General features: G+C 40.7%; 1 protein-coding gene across 1 annotated transcript in view; it reads right to left on the bottom strand.

Moving 5' to 3' along the window:
- The window catches only part of LOC134602930 (G protein-coupled receptor kinase 5-like), an 88,731-nt gene extending 63,808 nt beyond the window's left edge, over nucleotides 1–24,923 (bottom strand). The window contains exon 1 of the mRNA XM_063448411.1: nucleotides 24,044–24,923. Coding sequence (XP_063304481.1) covers nucleotides 24,044–24,095 — 52 coding nt within the window. The 5' untranslated portion in view covers nucleotides 24,096–24,923. The remainder of the gene's footprint in view (nucleotides 1–24,043) is intronic.
- Between the last annotated feature and the right edge of the window lie 1,257 nt (nucleotides 24,924–26,180).

The raw sequence follows: 26,180 nt of genomic DNA, 5'->3' as shown, positions 1-26,180 counted from the left end.
GGAGAAGAAGTCATAATAAGTTGCATTTTCAGTTGAATTTGGGTAAACCACTTGAAGCATTCTTTGCGCTGAGCTATGTCAATTGCTTTGCTTTGGTTTGTTCATTGCAAGATCTAAAAGTCTGTACATCATCGTTGGAATTGATGATCTCAGCCAAGGAGGCAGAGCATGGACCGAGCCAGCTGAAATCAGACTCGCACAAAAATTTAAAGGAGAGCAAGGGGGGCTGACACACTAGTATTCCAAAATAGATAAATAAAAGCAGTAAATGGACAGTGAAATTGATCGGTTTTGAAGCTATGGTGTTCTTGTCCCAAATAACTGCTGACTTTTGCTGTCAAATACCATATACCGTAAATACTCGAGTATAAGCCGAGTTTTTCAGCACATTTTTTGTGCTAAAAAACCCCAACTCGGCTTATACTCGAGTCAACAGTCTGTATTATGGCAATTTGCATTGCCATAATACAGACAGGGGGAGAGGGGGGCTGGCAGAGCTGTAACTTACCTGTCCTGCAGCTCCTGTCAGCTCTCTCCTCCTCCGCGCCGTCCGTTCAGCACCTCGGTCAGCTCCCAGTGTAAATCTCTCGCGAGACTTACACTGGGAGCTGACAGAGGGAGCTGCACGGACGGCGCGGAGGCGGAGAGAGCTGACAGGAGCTGCAGGACAGGTAAGTTACAGCTCTGCCAGCCCCCCTCTCCCCCCACTGAACTGCCAATGCTGGACCACCAGGGAAGGAGAGCCCCCCTCCCTGCCATGTATCAAGCAGGGAGGGGGGACGAAAAAAATAATAATTAAATAAATAATAATACAAAAATAATAATTAAATAAAATAAAAAAAATATATAAAAAAAATTGCCCACCCCCCACCAAGGCTCTGCAACACACACACACACACACACACACACTGCACTCATACGTTGCACTCATACACACACGCTGCACATATTCAATTAATATTTTTTTTAGGATCTAATTTTATTTAGAAATTTACCAGTAGCTGCTGCATTTCTCACCCTAGTCTTATACTCGAGTCAATAAGTTTTCCCATTTTTGGGGGGTAAAATTAGGGGCCTCGGCTTATATTCGGGTCGGCTTATACTTGAGTATATACGGTAAGCTCAATGGAAAATAATTAGAAATCGCAATGTTTGTCTTGTACTTTACACCACATGGAAGTCATTCAGCATTATGGGAAACCAATTCTACAGCTTCTGTAGTGTCATAGTTTTAACTATAACTGCATTACGGATACATACCCTCCCAACATTTCAAAAGGACAAAGGAGGACACTAATTTAAGGGGTGTGCGTGGGGGTGTGGCAAGGGGGCAGGGCTGTTTTTATAAAATTTTAGGTGACTTAAAGGAACATTCCAGGCACCATAACTTAATTAAAATTAAATTGATATGGTGCTTGGATGTACGTACTTTATGAATGGGGAGCTACTAATTGGCTTAGAGCATCATCTGATTGCTCTTGCCACTCAGCGGCACACCTACGCTTGATGCAAGTCAATTTCAGAAGCCAAATGCTGCTGGGGGAATTGGAGATAAGGCGCTGGAGGCAGCCATTGGAGTTATGGTGCCATGAAAAAATACATTATGCAACCAAAATGCAATTTAGAACAAGAACAACATATCTTATTTACAGACTGAAAAGAGACCAAAAGATTTGTGCCCAAAACAAGGACATTAGGAAGGCATGGGGATAGGTTTACCCACTGCTGGTGCTCCCCAACCCCCCCGGCCGAAATAAAAAAGTAACTTCCTTGTGCAGTGCTGCTTACCCCATCCGAAACAAATTATTGAAGACAGGATTATGCAGACAAATGAATAAATTACTTCAGACCTAATATTGTACTGTTTAAATACTCAAGTACATCATAAAAAGGTAAAGGCAGTGCTAGTCATCTGAATGGTTCTTGGTTTACAAGCGTTCTGCAGCATACACAGACACATTTCTGATGCTTTCTGCCTTAAAATTACTCACTCCTGACCAAATTTGTACAGGCAAAACCCACCAGGGTATAATAATTATAAAATAAAATAAAAATCCCTACTTATTCCAAAAAAGTAGATTAACTTGCGCAGAGCAGATTAGACTTAGATTGGACAAGTGATTTAGAAACGGATAAACTGTGGGATCAAATCTGATTTAATTTGGCTGTGACTTGCAGCCAGATGGTGAAAAACAACAAACCTCATTATTAACCCCCTAATGACAACTCAAGCTATATTATGAATTAAGCACCTAATGACTACTCCCACTACAACAACCCATACATCAATGCCCTAAAGATCACTCACACGATATACCAAACCCATGTGTTAGAGAGCAAGGACTGCTCTCCTAAACGCTAATAATGACAATGCTTAGAAATCTACTGTAGCATTTTCTGGCACTAACAAACAGTTCTTACTAACCACTAAAAGAACGTCACCCTGCTGAAGTGGCTATGGTGCAAGTACCCTGCCAGTGTATCCTCATTTTGTTTTTTCAAAGCAGCTCTCCTGTTTGCTGCATACAGATCAGATTACTAAAACAGTAAACTGGGCTTGTGTGCAAAAACTTACCCGGCCGGGGAGGAAGGGACTGTGGATGCAGCGAGGGAGCTCAGAGTTCCTGCTCCTCACTGCTCCCTCGCACGCGTGGTCAGTAGTGAAGCCGGGCGTCGGAATATTCTGGCACCCAGCATTACTAAACCGCGCGCGGAAGCAGTGAGGAGCAGATAGAATGACCCCAGAAAGATGCCCCACATCGGCGCCAAAAAGTAGGGAGCAATAAGGAAAAGTACGAATGTGTGTGTCCCGCCCCCGTCCGTCGAGGAGCATGTGCGTGCCCCCGTCCGTCGAGGAGCATGTGCGTGCGTGTGTGTATGTGTCCCCATCCGTCAAGGAGTATGTGTGTGTGTGTGTGTGTGTGTGTGTATGTGTCCCCGTCCGTCAAGGAGTGTGTGTGTGTGTGTGTGTGTGTCCCCGTCCGTCAAGGAGTATATATGTGTGTGTGTATGTATGTATGTGTCCCCGTCCGTCAAGGAGTGTGTGTGTGTGTGTGTGTGTGTGTATATCAGTGTATGTGTCCCCATCCATCAAGGAGCATGTGTGTATGTGTGTGTGTGTGGGAGTGTGTGTGTGTATGTGTCCCCGTCTATCAAGGAGTATCTGTGTGTGTGTGTCCGTCTGTCAAGGAGTATGTGTGGGTGTGTGTCCCCGTCCGTCAAGGAGTGTGTGTGTGTGTGTGTGTGTGTGTGTGTCCGTCCGTCCGTCCGTCCGTCCGTCAAGGAGTATGTGTGTGTAGGCGGTCCATCACAGAAGATTGATAATATTTACATGAGTACACCTCTAGTGGCTATTTTCCTGACAGTCACTAAAGGCCCTTTCTCTATGAGAACCAAGTCAAACTCTTCTCACAGCCAACCTACATTGGACTGGCGTAGTACAACACTGGCCGCACATGAGCATTGGATTGGACCAAAGAAGAGCCATAGTGGCATTGTAAGGGGCAGATTTAGTGGCTGCCATACCTGGATCTAAGCACTGTTAAAGAGGAAAGTAAATTATTTTTTTTAAATTCATATTTGGAGGTGACCCTAAATTAAATGCATAAGAGAACACTTATTAAGAATGCCTATGTAGTGCCCCCCCTCCAATGTAAGATTTACTTTACTCCCTTATATCCCACAGCATCTCTGTATCAAAACACAGCATACTTGTCTGAGATCATCAAGACTGCTGATCTCAGCCAATCCAATGTTTCCCCAAAGGGAAACATTGGGAGGCTAGTGCATAAGCTGTTTCAATAAAATGCTCCCTATAAAGCCATCTGACTGAATAGCCACGTTTAACTTGGCTATTGGGGCAGAAGCGCCTCTATTGGCATGTTAACCCTGCAATGTAAACACTGCAGTTTCTGTAAAAGGGCATTTTTTCCAGCTGCAGGGTTAAAATGACAAGGGCATGGGACACTTAATAGACCACTTAAATGAGATAAAGTCCCTTAAACTCAGACACATCCACTGACATGGGATGTCATTACTACTGTGAGTGATGCGGTTACACAGATGCACAATGCTCTATTGATTACGCATGGTGATAAACGGCATAACCGATTACATATTCAAACAAACCACACCCAGATCAGCATTTGGCAGCCATTGATTACAGTGTTGATTGGACAGTCAATGTAGTCCGGTAAAAGGGCCTTGCCAACTGAAATTCCACAATATGGTCCAGTCCATGTGGGCCCCATTGCTCGACTGGGCCCCTTAAGAGTGTACAGATTGTCACCCCATGCTGCATATCCACTCCTGTTTTTCATAGATATATAAATAAACTATATAAATTAAACAGCATTGTGAGCAATGGTTGCATAGATCAGTAGCTCTGCATATACCACAGATAAAGCGGCTGAAAAACACATCCATTGGCAGAATCTTTTTAGCTGGAAAACCGTTAACAATGACAGGCACTCAACCCAAGAAAACCCAGGCAAAATTTAATTTACTACAAAAATCTGGAGGCAACAGCGGATGACTCTCCTGGACCAGGCGGTGTGCACCAATCACCATGATGCCATTACCTACAAATAATATATAATATATAACAATCCCACGACAGTTTCCCTTAACACAGTTTAAAGGGACACTATAGTCTCCAGAACAACTACAGCCTAATGTACTTGTTCTAATGAGTATAATAGTTCCCTTCAGTTTTTTTTTCATGTAAACACTGCCTTTTAAGAAAATAAGGCCGTGTTTACATTGCCTCTAGGGACACCTCCAAGTGGCAACTCCTTACACTGGAGGGGCTTCCTGTGTCAGTGCTGCAGAAAAAGCAGCACCGACGTTCAACGGCTCCACGCTCTGCATGGAGACGCTGAATTTTCCTCATAGAGATGCACTGATTCAATGCATCTCTATGAGGAGTTCCTGATTAGCCAAAATAGCATTTGGCCCCTCGCCGATTTTAGCCAACCCAATGCTTTCCCAATGGGAAAGCATTGGATTGGCTACAAATCGGTCATTTTGATAATGTCAAAAAGAGGGCAGCGCCAATGCCGGCGGACCAGCGCAGCGCTGGAAATAAGGTGAGTTTTAAACTTTTATAAAGGGGGTGAAGAGGGGGGCAAGCAACCTAAATGGTCGGTTAAACACTATAGGGTCAGGACATGCATGTTTGTGTTCCTGACCCTATAGTGTTCCTTTAAGTCAATCCAGTGTGCAAGGGTTTTCTAAAAGCTCATAAGAAGCCTAGGAATACACTGTACAAAATTGCTTTAAGAGGAGGAGAGGATTTTGGCTCCCCGACATTGTCAGGCTCTCACTCACTCTCAGACCTTGCGCTTCTGATCTAAACTGCTGTCAACACAGTGGATCGATATGGGAGATTCACTATTTTTTCCAGATAGAGTGGCTCACATTATGGACTATCGTAGCTCCGTAACACACTCACTACAACTTGGAACAATGTATCTAAACAGATTACAGATTTAACTCTAATATCACGAGTTGCTTCCATTCAGAGACACCAGAAATGGATACCTCCACATTGCAAATTGGGTAAACAGAGGTTTATTAACTCCATGAATAGGTATAATAAAATTTGGGATATCATTGGCTGGTGCAAAATCTCTCAGGGGAACACACCACTATTGGGGATGGCAGAGGGTTGAAAGATGTGGAGGGAATGGTAATAGGCATATCAAACTAAGTGAACACTTCTACCCTCTATCAACTTGGTATCACTGTTCACTTCCGTATATGTACCTCATATTCAGTGAAACTATTGAGCCAATGGTATACCTGTACATTTTGTTATCCCTTTGTTGATGATTTTCTTAATCTTATGTAACTCTAGCCATTATGTATCAATGATTATGAAGAATAAGCGGTCCTGTGACCTTTCACTTCAATAAAAATGTGTGTTCTTCACACTACTGACCTTCCCTATGGAACTTTTGAAGGATTGCTCTAAGCATTATGTTACATCACTATAAAAAGTCCAAGTCACGGAGTTAAAGTATAAGGAATGTTTCTTCTACCGTTGTGCGAATGCGGGCAATATCTGGCGAGCACTTAATCCATGGACACTTGAGCGCTCTATATAACCATGGGGGTTTTGAGTTGTACAGTTAAGCACGTTATATAACCACCAAACACAAATTACACAAACCTTGAACATGAAAGGTAGAACTGTACTTTCTCATTTGCCAACACTAATCACGGGGGCAGTCTTGAAGGGTTTCTCAAACCAGCATAACTAATCATGTCTAAACAGAGGAGGATATTTGGGATAGCTACCAAAGATGAAACTCTGCCTCCAGTACCACCATAAGCCAGTCTAGAACAAGCGTCCCAGACTGGCTTTCATTTTTGTGTATCCTACTTGCACAGAAGGCCATTCATTGGCTAAAACAACTCAGCTCACATTCTCAGTCAACGAATGACCAGCAGTATCGGAATCACTTCTGCAGCTCTGCCACCATGTAGGGACGCTCATCACTTGGCAACACACATGTAAAAGGCAAAAGGCAAAGACAATCCACTGCCCAAGTACAACAAATAAAAAGTGTGTGTGTGTATATATATATATATATATATATATATATATATATATATATATATATATATATACACACACACACGGGATAACGAGGCGATGTATGATTAAAATAAATGTAAAATTTGATAAGCTAGTCGGTTGATGTGTGGCGAAACCGACAAGAGTGTAGGCCTGCAAAAAAGAGGGCAAAAATCTGAAAACTATTTTATTTATTCCACAAACAATATTTATTTTGACATATTATAGAAAGCAAGTCTGATTACCTTCTCTGGGTTTGGAATGTACCAGTTATATGCAAAAGACTACCAGCGTCCCATATTCTTTATGATATGTGTCGGAACATGATTACTAGAAGATGCAGTGGCTGCCCCAATTCGGAATGAGTGACCTGAGAAGGAGGCTGGATTGAGGCCTAGTCTGAGTAATAGTGTGCGTATGTATAGCATGAATTGTTTGGTGGTAAGTGGTTTCCCTTGAAGAGATAACACTGGGTAACCAGGGTTTTTAATGGTCTGATTCTTAATTAAATTGTCTAATACTTCAACTGGACACCATTTGGAAAAGGTAGGATAATACTTAATTTCTACTAGGGGACCAGAGATTAGGAGGTACTACACGGCAGCTCTCACGAGTACACTCATAGCGACATTCCACCATGCAAAGACACCACCATGGCACCAGATTGAAAAGGCACAGGTGGGTGGTATTACGATGTCCGCACTGGCCTGGATCCCCAAAAATAAAAGGCCAAAATATAGGAACGTCAGCCCCACTATAACGGCTACGTTGGCCGTCTGGGACAAGCTTATTAAAAAACGATATCCAGCTGCCTATTTTTCCCCAGCACTACCAATCCAAGCATTTGGCGTTCTGATACCGGGATTTGACCATGAAATATGGCAAAACCATGGGGTCAGAAGCCTCTCCCAATTAATGTCGGGAAGCCAATTGCTTACTTATGACTCACTTTCTGAAACGTTTAACTTGCCCCATAAAACATACTACGCTTATTTACAACTACACTCATGGGTGCAGAAACATGTTACAGCAGATAGGACAGGTGGCCAACGTGGTACCCTATCATTACTAGAGAAAGTATGCGTCACTACCACACCACCACAAAAACTACTATCTCTCATGTACAAAATGCTTAGTACTGAAACCCCACCCAAAACTCTACAATTTGTACGAGCGTGGGAACAAGAGTTACGGGTAGACATATCAAACGAAGCTTGGTCAAGAATACTACTAGCCCACAAACAACTAACACTAAACGCATCCCACGTAGAAACAAGTAGGAAAGTACTATATCGTTGGTATGTAGTACCAATTATAATACACAAATATGACAGGGGGAAGTCTAAACTCTGCTGGAGATGCAACAGTGAACTGGGCACGATGCTCCACATATGGTGGACATGCCCCAATCTGAAACCTTTCTGGGAAAATACCTCGAGAGCCATTGAAGGCCTTACTGGCAGGAACATACCTTTCACACCAGAAACGTACCTACTACTAGCATTTCCTCAGGGCCTACAGAAAACAGACAGGTATCTCATGTATCATGTCATCATGGCAGCTCTTATGTACATAGGTAGACTGTGGCTAACAACAACCTCCCCGGACATTACTAAGTGTCTGGATTCAGTAGAGACCACTAAATCGTATGAAATAGCAGCACGGCGAATACAAACGAAGAATCCTTTTTGGCAAACAGCATGGGAAAAGTGGGATATTTGGAGAAAACCAGCCCAATAGAATGAGCACTCAGGAAATCCTGAGTAAACTGATTTCTCAGCATAGACCGGTCTTAAAACTCCCTTCCCTACCCACCCCCCCCCCCCCTCCTCCACCTTCTACCCTTCCCCCTTCCTACCAGTTGGTTAAAGTTAATAACAAGTGATATCTGAACCTACTTTATTAATGCTGAGCGGTGAATGTATAGCATTAGAAAATCGGCAGCTAAACTTAATGGTACCAAATTTTGTTTAATGTATTGAATAACTTGGTTGGCACGGCTATGGAGTAAAATACTATAGATTTGTGCTGATCTCATCTGTGAAATACATTACTAACTTATGTACTCAATTTCTATACGTTTATAGTTGTATTATCTGTGAAATAATGTCCTAAATGTTAAATGGAATGTACCGCATGCCTTGTCAAGGTTCGGTTGTATAAACGATACGATACACTTGAAAACTCAATAAAAAATATTGAACAAAAAAAATTTCTACTAGGGGGCCGGTCTGGTTTGTTTTAGTATGCGGGATCGATAGTATGTAATGATTGTTTGCTTTTGTTAAGTATTTTTGCTTAAGGCATGACTTAGGTCAGACTTTTTTTTCTACGTCTAAATTCTTTGGGTCTCAAAAACCCCCCAAAAAGCCAAATATGCTGCTGACTTGATTACCAGATTAGTGGTATTGTCAAAAGGATTTTTGTCTAATAATGCAGAGATTTTTCTAGAAATGTTACGGTCTATGGAAAGTCTTAAGGGGTTTTTGAACTTTTAGTCTCTGAATACCTTTCAGTATTTTTTTAACCGGGTATGTGGATAAGATTGGCGTTTTGTTTGGGTAAAGTGTTAACATATAATGTTGTATGCCTGTCAAGTATAGTTTAATAGTATTGTATGCTAGTTTCAAAGAGAAGTGGCAAAAAGTTGTGAATACAACCATATAGTTTCTACAGAAAAGACATTACATTAAAGTCACGCACAAACTTTTTAAACAGATCGTATGCTCTAGCATAAGCCTTTGTGGTGTTAATTGACTATCCAGCTTGTGCGAGTATTCTGCTGTGCTTTAATAACAGATTTAAAGCATGATTAGGTCTATGAATTGTGGAGATTCTTTGGGCTCAACGTTCGTTGTAGGATGAAGTCTGAAATACTCCTGTAAATTAGAACGCGACAGAGCATCAGCTGCGTTATTCAAAATGCCTGGTACATCGATACAATATACGTAGAACTGAAGATTGTCTGCCAACCAAGTAAGTTTCCTTACTAAATTAATTATCGTAAGTGATTGAGAGCGGCCTTTGTTAATAATATTACAAGCTGCTAGATGGTCTGCAAAACACCTGCCTGCTTTACCTCTCCATTCCTTGTCCCATATGTGGGCCGCAGCTAATATTGGGAAGATTTAACAGTGCTGAGGTCTTAATGTTTTCTAGGGTAGAGGTTTCTGGTGGCCAAGAGTCATAAACCCAGTCATTGCCAAAAAAACAAAAAAAACACAGCATAATCTATGGCTCCTGCTGCGTCCATCCAAATATTAGTGGATTCGTCAGAGATGGGGGGGGGGGGGGGGGGGACGACAAATAATGACCTGCCATTCCAAGAGGCTAAAAAAAGACGCCACATTCTTAGGTCAGCTTTAGCTGGATCGTCTAAATTAGTTCGAATCGTCGTCAGGGAGACAGTGTAAAAGAGAAAGTATTCTTGAGATGAAGGCCTAGCTTTGAGGAATAATCCTCATAGCAAAGTTAAGTTAACCTAGAAGTGACTAATTCCTTTCTGGTGCAAGACCAGTGAGTGGTGCAGACTTCAATATATGTAAAAATCCTGTCTAACTTTTCCTGAGGCAGGCTAGCTTGCATGGATACTGAATTTAGTGTAATACCCAGGAAAGTTATTTCGGTACTGGGACCTTCCGTTTTGTCTGGGGCTACAGGAACACCCAATTCCTTGAATTGGGAAAGCATGCGTTGTAAACTATATGGTGTGTAGTAGTGTGGTTCAATAGAGAGAAAATTGTCAAGATAGTGGATCACAACTGGACATCTGCTTTTGAGCCAGGTCAAGGGCTCTGCTAATATATCTAACATTTTCGGGCTACTTTTGGAACCAAAAGTCAGTCTTGTCGCAAAATAGTATTTATCCTCCCACATAACGCCATGCAGATGCCAGTAGGGATTGATGAATTGGTAGTAGTTTTAAAGCATTTGTGATGTCGGTTTTGCTTAACCAGGCTGCTTTGCCAAAGCTAATCGCTTGTATGGTATGGTCAATTTTTGCATATTGTCATGAGAAGTCTTCTGATGGTATTAGTGAATTTAAACTAGGGGTAGTGGAAGAGTTAGGGGCTGATAAATCAATGATGAGTCTTTTTGTTGTTAAATTTACCTGTAGCTATGCCTAGAGGTTTTGTTCTCAAAGAGGTGAACGGTGGAGTAGAGAAGGGCCCTATCATAAAACCATTCTCAATTTCTTTATTTAGTAGTTCTTGTAAACTAGTTGGGTCTGTTAGCGCTGATTGTAGGTTGGGACATTCTAGGATGCCTGAAGGGAGTGCAGCAAAGCCTGTGTGAAACCCAAGGTAAGAAAGTCAACCAAGTGTGAAGAAGGATAATCAGTCAAGTAACATTGCAAATTGGGCACATTTATTGTGGGTTAATGATTTTTTTGGGAACAATTTGTTTGGACACATTGTTTTTGCATGTGCTCTAACACAGAGTGAGCAAACGTGAAGTAGTCTACAGGCGCTGTAACTACATCCCCCCGGCATTGAGGTTATTACACACCTGAGCTTTCCCAAGAAAAATTATAGGTTTGTCTTTAATTTCTCTCTGAGCCGTGTTTGGTTGAAACTGAGTTGGCGTTACTAGGAGGAGGAAAAACTACGTTATTAGGGCAGAAATTTGCCGTATGAGAAGCTGATGAACATATTGCACAAGCTGGTGTTTTACGTCCCGCAAAATGTCTACAGAACAACTGTGTGTAACTGGCCCCAGTCAGTAGGAGTATTATACTGAGCCAGTGACGCAGCGGATCTTGCTGAAAAGGACTGGTAATCATAACGGAATGGTAATCCTAGAACACAAGCCTCCGTATTTATAAGCTAGATCCACCAGCTTGTGCAAGAATAAATCCAGTTCCTCTCTACTGTGGGGGAAGGAAGAGCAAATAACATCCCTATATAATCTGAAAGCTAAAACAAATTCTGGAATATTTAGTTTCCTGTTAAGTCTGGGGTCTCTAGACATTACCACAGATAAATTGTCAGATGTGTATGACCTGTTTTCAATTATATCCTGTGAAGACATGAGGAGAGAAACCAGATTAATATCTTTGCACTCTAATATGTCTCGTTTTACATTTTTGTGAAATCAGATGTACTGGATTAATGAGGTTAGTACTTTTGGCAGGAACAGGAGTAGAGTTACCTCCTGAGCTTGGTTCAGGCTGAGCTACAGGAAGTTGGACCTCTAGAATGATTGTTTGGTTATTGGCTTCCAGGTTATCCAACCGGTTGTTAATTGTTGCTACAGAAGGCACCAGAGAGGACATCATGTTATGTAGTTCTGGTAAACGGTTTTGGATATTACAATCAGAACTAGGGCCAGGCCTTTCATTATCAGTATGCATATTTAGTAAACTGAAAAGTTCGGCTTTCCTGGCTGAGGCAGGAAAGGGAATGTTCCTTCTATTAAGTTAAGCTGTAATTTTTGGAAATGTCGAAGATCTGTAGCTGGACGCTGTGCTGGTTACGCTGGTTTGCATAGTCTGAGAGTTAGATCTGGTCGGGGTGCTGGTAAGCAAAAGGTCATCTTGAAGTGAAACGTTAGACATGCTATGGGTGTGAAGGAAATGATTAGGATATTTTATCATCCTAATAGGTATGAAGTAACTCAGCTCACTAGTTTCTAGTGCCAACAGGCGGAATTATACTAACTAATTAGGTGACAGGTGACACCCTGACTACTTGCCAAGTGGCTTTGAGAGGCTCTACCTATGATTTGGCGTGTGTGGGCTTTTTCTGATGCCACAGACATAAGTGGTGGGGTGTTGGCATCTCGGTGACATCTACAAGATATAAGATAGTTTGGCCGTGACAAGTGAGGCCCTGATTAACACAATGCATGGCACTAGCTATGCATTGGCCCGTTGGACTTGTACCTCCGAGCGTAAGGATCGGAGTTGGCCTTGCGGGACCACTAACTAGAGGAAATGACGTCTGATAAGAAATTGCCAAATTTCTTCTTTTTTTTTTCTTTTAAGGTTGGTTCATATCTAGTTAGATTAAATATGCATGTTACACGTACCTGCTAGTGAACTGGTATGGCATATTTGAGTACTTGAGACGTTTCCTTTAGGCCTATTTATGTGATCTTAGAGTTAAGCTTTAACTGGATGACGTGTACCAAGATCTGTAACCATACTAGTTTGGTGTAAAAAGGCGAAACAAAAATAGAGAGAAACTTTTCATCTATTTATCTTTCGTAATTCAGGTATCAAATAGATTATAATTAAGTGACCAATTACTTAAAATATTTTAATACAAGCTTCCGACAGAATGGATGAAATAATACTTTTAAACTGAAATCTACTTATAAGAATTTGATTAATATTATATAAACTTTTAAATTATTTAAATTCAATAATGAGCATATGACTGAAGAATTTTAACGTATTAAATGACAGACTGACCTGGAATATATATTCGATATAAATTAATATACAACATGCTATGGGACTTAAACGTATGAATACTCTAATTGATCTGAATGAAATCAAAATAGAAATAGAGGGGGGAAAAAAGGAGAAAGAAGTAGTAAATTAAAAAAAATATTTTTTTACGTAAAGGGACACTAGTCACCAGAACAATTAAACCTTTTTGAATTTGTTCTGGGGTGTAGAATCATTACCTTTAGGCTTGTTGCTGTAAACACGGTCTTATCAGAGAAAAAGCAGTGTTTCCATTACAGCCTAGTGATAACTTCACTGGCCACTCCTCAGATAGCTGTTAGAAATCCTTCCTGGGTCATGGCTGCCTAAAATGCATCCAAACACTCAGTGTCTCCTCCCTCTGCATGCAGACACTGAACTTTCCTCATAGAGATTCATTGATTCAATGCATCTCTATGATGAGATGCCGATTGGCCAGGGCTGTGTTTGAATCATGCTGGCTCTGCCCCTGATCTGCCTCAGCCAATCCAATAAAGGAAGCATTGTGATTGGATCAGGCCACCACATCTGATGATGTCAGCAGACTGCTTGTTTTTCTGAGGCAAACAGCATGCAGATCTACAGCTTCAGGCTTGAATACAGTAATATTTTGCTAAATTTATGGAGGCATAAGGGGCCTAGATGGTGGTTTTAACACTATAGGGTCAGGAATACATGTCTGTGTTCCTGACCTTATAGTGATCCTTTAAGTACTAACCGAACAGTAAAGCATGAAATTCAGTGTATTGAGACATATGAACGAATTTCAATTTCCTAGAAATGAAAAGAGAGAAACTAATTCTATCAACAGAACGCTCCCGCGCTTTAGTGATTGTAAGAATTTGACATGAACAGCATTAACCTAATCATGAATGTTTAAATGGACAAAATCCATTTGTATAGTTCCCCATACGAATGAAATATCACTAGAGTATATAAACAGAACGAACACACACTAAATGTAATTGAACTTGCGAACAGACCTTCTTAATATACAAACGGTGATTCAAATGAATGGTTTAAACAAATGATTTGCCGAACTGATTGAAATGCCTTAATGAAGGACTACCAGATGCACATAATTGTGAAACTTGAAATGCTCGAACGCTAGGGGACTAGCGGAACATTCGTTGTTCCTCTAAAGAAAAGGTCCCACCCAGTTCCCTCCTCCCCTGATGCACGCTGTTCCCTTATGGGTTATACTAAAAGACAGAGCAATATAATACAAAGCGCATGAATGATTTTTTTTAAATAGCCGAACCAATATGCACAAAAATTATTACAGTGAATCTTAAAACGAATGACATGTGAACGGAGGATTGTATGAGTATGGTTCGTATAGTCGAAATTACTTACGATTGAAGTTGTAAGGAAATCTGATCGTATGTTTTTACTTACAAATTGAGCCGAAAGTTTTTCCCTATGAATGCTGTGTTCATGTAAGCGCGTCGGAGCGGAATGACGTCAGAGGTCTGCGCGAACCGGAAGAGGGAACTGGAATTTCCAAAATCGTCGACAACAGGTAAGCAGGGGTTACTGGGTTTAAATAGGCCAAATAATCACTCCCGATGGAGATGGAGATGATATAGATTATATATATATATATATATATATATATATATATATATATATATATATATATATCCCAAATTAAAACATGCATGCATCTAATTATGCATTTTTTTTCATTAAGGTATATCTAAAAACAACTTGCAAAACCTGCAGTTATTTTGTATGTAGAATTTGCAAACCCTCCCCTTCCAACACCACCCAGACTTTCTGTGGTTGTCCAATCACACACTTCCCAATGCAGCTCAAGGAGAAGTCTTTGCAAAGCTCTGGGCAATTGCAGCCTCTTGAGATTAGCGCCACTGAGCTAACCAAACCAGGAAGTAACAGGATCTATTGTCTGCTTGAAAATCAAGGGGGTTTAACCATTTTAATTTAGAAATCTTCACTTTTTGCAAAATAATAATAAAAGTAAAAAACAAAAGAACACACTCTTCACGCATAACGTTTTTAGGCAAGCTAAAGTGCTTTAAGGATACGGCATGTCCCTTTAATGCTGCACCATTTAAACGCAAGCCATCTAATATTTCATATTTGCACAAGATTTGATACATTATCTATGCAATAAATCACTTAATGCCTATTGTATCCCTTTGTTCAAAGAAATGTGTATCTTTTACTTATTGTGATGCTTTCACTTCTTAGCTGAGTTTTCCTAAGGTATGATACAATATATTTTATAAACAAACAGCACATTCCGTTTTTGTTTGCACATCAGCAGTTTACATGACCCTTTAGGACTAGCTAACTATGAATTGGAGTGTCAGAATTTGCCTTAACCTGTTTGAATTCATGGCCCACAATGTGGTTAACAGAAAGGGGCAGGCAGGGAAAAATCAAATATCTCTTAGTTTGTTTACAAGGTGATTTCATAATTATGCAATGCAAATATACTGACAGTTGAAAACAATCAGCTGCATGTAAGCTCATCGAGCAGGGCCCTCAACCCCCTTTGTTCCTGTACGCCCAGTGGTCTGATCTCAATTATGTGTCTGTTAGTCCACCCATTGTACAGCGCTACGGAATTTGTTGGCGCTATATAAATAATAAAAAATAATAATAATAATTAGTGGGATAGGTTCCTTGAGTAAGTAGACCTTAACATAGGGACATTATAACCCTTTCAACACAATCACAGAAACTGCCCAGAGTGTATACTTATTATAGTTAGACCTTTAGAATTTAGATGTCAAATCACTATTTATGGTGTATATATCAAAAACCAAAAAAGGTTCTGGTGGGGGAGGGGGGGGAGGAATTGTGATTGAAAACCCCTACCACCTGAAGTCTATGGATAGTTAATACAATGTTGAACAAAAATCTGCACACCAGTCAATCCATAAGACTTTCTTTCCCCCACAGGAATCGCAAATTTGCAGTGATGTTACTACCGCAAAGGATTCTGGGCGGGCATAAGCAAATTACTTTAACAAATAATCACTTTTTTGCCTCATTCCATTTTAAACATGGATTCCTTTGAGTCTGCGTTTGCTGTATACAACAGCTTGAAACACAACTTAGGAAAAGATGCAAAGCCAGGGGAACCAAATAGCCCTCCTGACACCACCTACTTCATCACTTTGGCTACCCAAACGACTGACTCACGCCCAACCCTCATGAGCTAAGAAACTACACACCGACACTCTACAACCACCCTCACGTCACTTACTCGTTACTAACAAGCATCCAGAATGTTAATACCCCGCATCCACCCACTCTAGCTAGCCCATACATACAGCCTCCAATCAACCTGATAGTGGATTACCATCACATAACCTAACTATGCTAGCATGCCCAGACTCCAAAAACGGGGCTACAACCCTACTACATATTATAAAAAAGTGCGTAATATCCTCAATGATGTAACAGTCCTTTGTAAGCCTCGCTCACTGTGTGATGAATGTTACAATGTATTATTACGAATGTGCCCGTCCTTGTTGTGACAAGGCGGGCTTCTGTATAATTAGCTGTGCACCAAAAATAAAGAATTATAAAAAAGAAATAGACACACAAAATATATATATATTTTAAAAAACAAAACCAAAGTTACAGTGCCATGTTTAAGTAGAACAAAAAAAATAAAAATAAATAAAAGACACTCGAAACAGGCATAGTTCACTTTTGCTGCCCAAGATGGGTAGGTAGCAGCGCTGTCTTTGTTAAAAAACACACTGTAGTGCTTTCCATGATACGTCAAACAAGGAACTTTAGATCCAATTTACATTTTCCCTTTAGAGTGAAAAACCCCAGGACAACAGTAGTTTAGGAATAAAATACTACTTTACTCTTTACACTCTACCTAGAAATACAGATGGAAAAAAAACATGTTCTTGATATACCATAGTTTTTTCTTTAGTTTGTTTTTAAATTCATACATTTAGATACAATGCAGATATAATTGTGCTTAAATGTATAAGTTAAGAATTCTGAACTTTATTTCAAAGAAATTAAAGAATAAAAATAGTTTGTTCAAGGACAAGAGTTTTAAAATCCGGACAGTAATTGTTTGTCAACTGCAACAGGAAGAGCAATGCAGAATGTAACAATGTGTTAGTGTTTAAGGAGGCCCTACACGTTAATTTACACGTTGAAAAGGTTTAAAGAGGCATTGTCACATAAAATGGCTGTCACCTTCTAGGGTCTTTGCTCCACTTGCATTCTGGTGGCCGTGGTGAATAAGGATAGGTATGTTTACTTACCTAAACCTGTCCCTTGTGGGTCTCACCATCTTCTTCCTCGAGGTCCTTTTGGTGTTTCGTTTGCCAGGAACCAAAATCATAGCTGTACTCATGCACATATCTAAGGAGGATTGTTCTAGACTGCAGGATTCTCCTTAGAATGAGCCATTTTTTTTCAGCTGTCACTAGTTATGCTTTCTGTCCCTACGTGGTCATATCTTTTGACTGGGTTGGAATTTTAGTGAAAGATGTTCTCTCTTAGAAATGCTTTTTTTTTTTTTTTTTAATGTAATTGGGTTAGATGACAGAGCCAGAAAAAAATAAATCTTGGGAGCCTGACACGGACCGGAGCGGCCGCACATTACCGGAGCTCCGGTACAATCCACTGCAATCTGCAGAAATCGGGGAGAATCCCCATCACCCACAGCCACACAACCGAGCACTGACCTCGGAAGACCACACTGATCCGCCGATGCCGTTCCTCCTGACACCCGGCTCCAAAACTAAACGCCGAGGCGGCAAGGCCTACAGGACGGGAGGGCAACCCCAGACCCTTTCGGGAACGCACTGGCCCTGGAAAGTCCCGGACTTTGAGGACTGGTACCCCGACCCCCTGAGCTCAGGTGAGATGGGCCGCAAGACGCAAAAAACGCCCCAAAACACCACAAAGCCACAGCGCGATATAGGCCAAATGCTACAGGCCTCAAACGCAGCAAAGGCCCAAACTCCCCGAGATACATCCCCACAGCCTTCAGAGGAAGGAGACACACAGGGCACTCCACACCCCAGTCCCCAGCACCCACATGGACAGCAGACACTAGCGCACCGGCCTCCAAAAGTGACATACAGGCCATGCTGACAGGCCTTCAGCAGAATCTCAGACAAATGTGGGAAGCAGATCTAGCAATACTCAAATTGGACGTACACGCGGTGTCAACGCGCACACAGGCAATCGAAGAAGAAGTCAAGGGACTGAGGGAGAACTACCTAGCCCTAGGGGAGAAAGTGCGACACTTACACACCTCACAATTGACAATGGCCAGGCAAGTTAGTCTCCTGGATGACAGGGGGCGCCGCAAGAATATTAAAATTCGAGGGGTGTCGGAATCAGTGCCATTGGAAGAATTGCCACACTTCGCTAGACGCCTTGTGGCCACACTTTTACCAGCCAAACAGGCGAAAACATTCCAATTCGACGGGATCTATAGGATAGCTAAATCCCCACAAGCACCCACCTCAGCTCCACGGGATGTAATATTAAGATGCCAATTAATGGCGGACAAATTGGGGCTAATGGCAGCAATACAAGGGCAGACCCCATTCGACTTCGAAACATGCAAAATTTCCTTCTTCCAGGACTTGAGCAGAGCCACACTACAATGGCGCAAAAGCATGCACCCGATCACCAAGCAACTCCAAGCGGCGGGTATAGCCTATAGGTGGGCGACCCCAGGAACTCTCTGGATCACTAAAGACGACAAGCACTTCAAGGCCACCGAACCCACGGAGGGCCCAGCATTGATGACTGCCCTGGGACTACCAAACATCACAGCGAAGATGGGGACACCACAAGACCCTCAGCCTGGGACATCCGAAGCTGACATGACCAAGACTCCTGGACGAAGCAGAGATGCCAAACCCAAGACCTGAAGGACATATTTAAGCCGACAACCGACTAGGCTTCTGTTCGAACATTTTATTTCATTTCAATGTTTTGTGTAGCTAACCCTGATTTTTAAACCATATGTTGATCTTTATGTTTTCTCGTTCTCACAACTGTTGCAGTACGAACGAGGCTCACTAGAGCCAACCATCTTTGCTCCGACGACACCTCCCCCCCCCCCCTCTCCCTGGGGTTATAGGGAACTGATATCGAGGGCGACATAATTACACGGACTGGTATCAGGCACGTCAAATACGCTATTAACCATAACCTGTAACCACACGGGTTCGACCTGATCTTGTCATACTATAGCGACCTGTAATCGACTAGACATACTGGCCATAGCTGTGAACTGATCTAGCGACTATACGCAGCCACCAATAGACAGAAGGGGCACCTTAAGACTCCTTACATGCCATGCACACAGGTGCATCTAATAACCTTAATCAGAAGCGAACACGAGAGCAGTCCCAGACCTAGAAGTGACACCCACAGAGGGAGCCCATGACCACCATGGTCTACTCCGGACCTAGGTGCAGATGGGCCACATCATAGACCCACATCCTTGGGACATAGGGCGAGACGTTAGGCATAGTACCCAGACTTAGTCTTTCCCACCCTCTCCCCGCAGCCCACGACCCTAAAATACAAGGGGCGATATTAGCAGACAGGTACCCTTTACCATCACGATTACACGACTTACATTACTCATTATAACATTGAGACCAACTGTAAGTATAAAATGTTTGTGAAACGATTCTAGTCATACATGCGATATTTCCTGTTTTGATATGTGCAGGCCTTTGTGACCTTACACATATGTTCATTTTCACATTCGAAAAATAAAGATTTACAAAAAAAATAAATAAATCTTAATGAAAAAAAACTGCATTGGAAGTTCAATGAACGTGTATTACAAGATGCAGTAGCACTATAACTATGTGCAAGAAGAGGTGTTTCAAACAACTTTTACTTGCCACATCGTGATATTTCCAATTAACTGTTGCTGGCAGCAGCTGATGATTTTAGTGTAATGCACAATAGATGCTTAATAGCATTTCACTGGGCCTGAGCAAGATCATCAGTGGAGGATCCCCAATCTCACTAGGTGCCTTTGAAATAAATGCAGAGACCCTACAAGCGATAGTCCCACTTAAAAAATAATAATAATACAGCAAACAAATATAAATCAGGTACTTTTAACATTTATGCCCTTTGAACTGGTTATGGCTGAAAAACCTGCCTGTTATTTAAAGTACCACTATAGCTCAATGAAGTGGTCTGGGTGCCTGGTCCATTTAGTTTTAACCCTGTAGCTGAAAACATAGCAGTTTCAGAGAAACTTCTATGTTTCACTGAGGGTTAATCCAGCCTCTAGTGGCAGTCTCAATGAGAAAAGTAAGTGGCTGAAGAGGTTTTAACCCCTTCAGCTTAGCGGGAGGGGGGCCCTGAGTGTGAGGGGGACCTAATGACCCCATAGTGCCAGGAAAACAAGTTTGTTTTCCTAGCACTATAGTGCTCCTTTAATCCCTTAAGGACTGAGCCAAATGTACACGTTGTGAACAAAACAAAACAAAACCTGGCATTTGCGCTATATATGTCTGTCCAACCGTAATTCACCTCAGTTATAGGGTTAAATATAGTGCTAGCAAATTAAATTCCCTTTACTTTCGGCATGGGTTGTCAGGCAGGTCCCGCTAATTGTAATTAATTAAGATACCTAATTATGTAAAAATATGACTTATATCTATATATATATATATATATATATATAGTGAAACAAAAAATTCCTGCACTCCAACTTGTTAAATTATAGCCTGGTGCACAGTGAAACAAAAACGTATAAAATAGAAAAAATACCGGCACTCTAGGTCTTCCAAATGGTGAACCAGGGCGTTGACCTTGGATGACCTGCAATTAAACACCACCATTTGGAAGACCTAGAGTGCCGGTATTTTTTTCTATTATATATATATATATATTCCAAAGAAATGAGAGCACTCACTGGATTTAGAAAACTGTATATTCAAATACTAGGCAAACAAATTAACGTGTCGACCGTCAAGCGGTCTTTATCAAGATCTTGAGATATATATATATATATATATGAATATCACAATACAGTTAGAATGAAATAACACATCTATATATTTTTTAAATTAAGTATTTTTAATTTTTTTTTTTTTGTTATAATTCTTTATTTTTGTTTGTGCATGGATTAACAGTCTGGTTCACTACGCCACAATAGCTGCAGTGATCCATTTAACAAGAAAATATAACATAGCATGAAATTAATTTTATTTTTTAACGTATTTACATATATTTTTTTATATATTATATATAACAATAATTATATATATATTTAATCAGTATCAGTCTACGTGTAATTTGATATTAATATATAGTAAAATACACCTAGGACAGTGTGTGTGTGTGTGTATATATATATATATATATATATATATATATATATATATATATATATATATATATATGTATGTATGATCGAAGTATATAAATTATTCTTTTTTTACACGGATTAACTTTTTTATTTTTTTTTTATTTGATTTCAGCCAGCAGGGGGACTGTCATTACAGTTAGTCCCCCTGCTGGCAATGCCTGAGCCAGCTAACCCGGCCATTTGATTGTGAGGTCCTCGCAAGGACCTCACTCTCACATGGCCGGGGGGGGCCCCGAGGAGGAAGGACGTGCCGCGGGGGGCTCCCTGGGAGTCCCCCCAACCGCAATCGCCGGCGATCGGGTAAGTAACAAAAGACGGGAGGGCGTACTATTACGCCCGGAGGCGTTTAGAGCCGATTAAAATAGGGCGTAATAGTACGCCCTCCGGTCTTAAAGGGTTAAAAAGTCACCATCTAAACTTTTAAATGTTGTTGTTGCTTATAGGGCCGGAGTAATATCATGATTAATAATAAAAACTAAGTATTTTACCAGGAAAGGCACATTCAGATTATTCTGGTTTTCAAGTACGTCCTAGGGATGTTACCTTAGCCCAACATCCAGGGGTTGATACTATTACCCAATTTTACACATCACTGCATCCATAAGAGCAATTCACAGTCATTAGCAACGCTAAAAGTTTAAAACACCACAAACAGAGTTATTTACTAAAGTGAGAACCACTGGAATTTCAAAGTGAATTTCAGATTAATGGACGATGATTTGAAGTGGTTGTGGTGTATGGAGTCTGTATGTGCAGTAATAAGAGTTCTAGGCTGGCTAACGCTTTCAGCCAATGAACTTGGCATCCAGATTCAGCAGCTCTGCACGTCAGCAGGAAGGATCCATGGACCTTTGTTTGCCCACTACTGGGAAACCTGGCCATGGTACTCCTCACATCATAACCACTACTATGGGCTGAAGCTTCGAGTAACTCTTTAAGATAAGGTTCGGCTTGCTGCTAGGTTAAGGATGTCTGTAGCATTACAGAGGAATAAGGGGCAATGACCCAAGGGTTAAGGAGTACTCAAGTTTAAGAGGTACCCATCTTTAAGCTATAGACTAGAAATCTAATAAGCATAAATGTTGCAGATTCCTACCAGCATGACAACTCCAAATCACTGTAGATTGGATAAACCATGTAATCATTATGGATGCTACAATATAATCTTACCCCCACTCAGCCATCAGTGGAAAGTGATTCAACTTCCTATACAAGCTTTTCTATGGACGTCCTCACGCTCTGCATGAGAACATTTAGCGTCAATTATATCCTCATAGTAAAACATTGCAGGTTTTTTTTTTTTAACCCTTACACTGCAGAGGAGGCCTACGAAGGAGGTGGGAGGCAGGTATAGTGCTAGGAACACAGATTTGTATGAAAGGCCTCTGATAGTTGCAGGTACTTCTTGGTGTGGAACAGGTCTCTGGGCTTTTGCTTGCAATATTTTACCAATAGAAATTAGACTCATGGAAAAACTTGTAAGATGCGCAAAGAGACTGGTCCCTAAAAATTCCACTCTGTGACCCTGCAAATTTGGCATAGATATCTTTCACTCTTTGCCTGTACCATCATCTAAATTTTCTGACCATTTTGTTCTCCTTTTCATTCAGTGGATTTAGCAATTTCTCTTGTTTTAGACTTCAAGTAGGCATAAATTCATCTCTTCTGGAGCATATCTTGGTTATGTTCCTCTGTCCAGGTCAACGTATATCTTCTTTGTTAATTAGAAGACACCTCTTCTGGTCTCACATTTTTCATTATCCGGTTTACATTTTGCCATAGCTACAAATTTTGATGTACCAAGTAAAACTAGTCACCAAGACAACTTTAGCAGTTTTTGTGTATAGAACACGCCTCTGCCATTTAGTAGTTAAATCACATTTGTTTCTGTTCATCCAAATTCTTGAAATTATTTGACCCTTACGTTTTAGCACAACTAAACCATGAAAATTTGCAAGCAACTTGCAAATTTTGTATTCAGCAACAAAATCGAGGCGATAAGCGTTTATTACTACTGTATAAAAATATTTCCCAACAAAAATATCAATAATTGGTTTGGTAGAAATAGTAAGACATCAGACTTGAGCCTCTGCTGAGAGATTCACATTTGAGATTTCCTAGATTGAGGGAATCAAAATATTAAAACCACAATCACCTGTAAAGGCATCTTATAATTTTGGCTTCATTTGTGTGTTTGTATACAATATATTTATATAATCTCATCGTTTCATTTCACTGTTTGGCTGCTTAAATAATGAACTCCTAACATGTCAAAAATAAAAATACTAAAACATGAATCTCAATTAAGAACATGGTTTTATAATAGAAGGCCTACGGGCCAATTATGGCTGAAAATAACTTTTTGGTAGTAGTGCAAACTGAATATTAGTATCTCATACACTTTTCTTTTTTTTTTTTTTAGTAATACTAGACAAGCAACAACAACAAAAAAAAATAATAAAGTTCAATGTTTTGCATAAAAATTCTTTAGCATAAAAAATATATATAACCTGAAGGAAAAACCAAAACCAAAAAAAAACAAGTGTCTCCCTATAAAGATTATCCAGAGATGAAAGAAAGGATGGATACATGATATTAAACACTGATAATTGATTCTAATCTTTTACAGTCACTCCATATAAAGATTAATTTTTCTTACCTTCCCTGGCTTTTAGCAAAACGGTGTTTGCTACAATATTCTCAAGTTCCATTATTTCCCAGAGTTACAAGAAAATAGCATAAGTCAGTCAGTGTATGATGGTATTTGCAGGGGTCCAATCCCCCAAAATGTGATTTATGGAATTGGGTGAGACCAAACATGCCATGCAGGAGGAGATAAGAAATTCCAAATTGTGCTCAAAAGACTTAGGTCATTATAAATAATTATTGAGGAAAAAAATAGATGGCAAAATCCAGGATCCAATCAGAGTTTTCTGTTCGTCCAACAATTAAGTAATTTGGTGAAACTCCACACACTTAATAATTAGGTTGTTTAAAGTCACTTAAGAGGGTAACAGTGTACTCAATTACAGCAGTATCTTGAATTAAAATCAGTACACGACATATCAAAAAGATAAAGAGCCAGTGGATATATTCCCAGTTTGTGTGGTTATACAGTAAAAAATAAATAGGCTAATTCAGATTCGTGAACCCAAAATACTAGAAGGGGTGTGTGTTCCAATCAGCATTCTAGGAGGCAAATTAGGGTTCGGATGGTTCGTAACCTGGAGGATCCATGGGGTAATCTGCAATGTCCACATAAATTAGTAAGCAAGGGGGGGTACCCCAAATCCAGCCATATGCTGTGGGGATTCGGTATGATGTAGCACAGGATAATGGGTGCTAGAGCGTTCCTCTAATGCTATCATATGAGATCAAGGCAGCCACAAGATTGAAATTCTGGTACCCTGATGGGATGCGGAAATCAGACCCCCTGCAGCGTTGGTAACGGCCCGTGGGGTAGTCTCCGTGGTATCCCCCCACGCTTGATGAGCCCCGTTGTAGTTGCAGCAGGAAGTAACATGGAACTGGAAGGCTGGATACACAACGTTCCAATAAGGGAGGGGCCGTGTGCTTGACGTCATTTGAGGGAAAACGCAAAGGGCCTAGGGAGTTGTAGTTGTCTTTGTTAAGTTGTGTCCTTTCAAGTCAATGCGTTGGATGCCAAAGCCTTAGCCTTGAGAAGACCCGATTTGTCTGGTGAAAGGGATCACGTTCTAATGCATTGGCACTGCTACTGTGTAGCTGCAGTGACTTCCACGTCTAGTATCTTCTATGCAGAATCAGGGCAAACCGAGACTCAATGAACATATAAGAAAAAAAAAAACACACACACTCTCTCTCTCTCTCTCTCTCTCTCTCTCTCTCTCTCTCTCTCTCTCTCTCTCTCTCTCTCTCTCTCTCTCTCTCTCTCCCCACCACAATTGTGTATATATTATATTGCATTTTTACAAAGTTAGAGCTAGTTTTGTTTAGTCTTTAGTATTTCACCCATTCTTTCTCCACAGCCCCTTTTAACATATTGTTATAAGTGGAGGGGCTGAAGTAATGGCACAGTTGACAATAGCAGCTACTTTCCTTAATGTAACTTGCACTAATCTTGGGTAGGCTGCATATGCATGTCCCAATGCTGCATGTTCAGGATTGGAATTCATGATTTGCCTACATATTTAATTTCATCGAATGGTTCTTCATACACCACAAGACAGATGTATGAGTGCTTAACGCATATCTTATAAAGCAAATTTCACTATTATATATCTTTTACATTTCATTTTTTTTTTTTTTTTTTAAATGTAGTATCAGATATTGCATACCTCTCAAAATTGGGAGGTATGTAATAGGAGAGGCAGTGATCAGGGGGTGGGCATGAAAATGGGGCATTTCGGCCTATTCCAGGGGTAGGCAACCTTTTACCAGGACTGTGTCGTAATAAGATTGTGATATCCCGCAGCATGCCGGTCCTACTTTTTAAAAATTGAGATGTGTATGTTGCCGTATTATGCTTGTGTCTTTATACTGCAGTTGCTTTGTATCATTGTATTTGTGCATATATGAGCTATTATATTGTATATGTTTACAAGTAGTTTGTGGTGTTGTGTATGATACCTATGAATGTAGGCTGTGTATGGGGGCTGCTTGTGGAATTGTGTGTGGGTGGATATGTCACACTGTGTGTTTGGTAGTGTGTGATGTGAGGGGCCGTTTGAGGTATTGCATGTGAGAGGCTGCATGTGGGGTTGTGTGCATGTGCATGTATGTGGATTGTCAGTGGTGTTGAGTTTGTGGAGATTGTG

The sequence above is a fragment of the Pelobates fuscus genome, chromosome 3 (assembly GCF_036172605.1).
Source record: "Pelobates fuscus isolate aPelFus1 chromosome 3, aPelFus1.pri, whole genome shotgun sequence".
In the NCBI taxonomy this organism is placed as follows: Eukaryota; Metazoa; Chordata; class Amphibia; order Anura; family Pelobatidae; genus Pelobates; species Pelobates fuscus.
The sequence above is the reverse complement of the archived record's forward strand: the minus strand, read 5'-3'. Positions and strand labels throughout refer to the sequence as shown.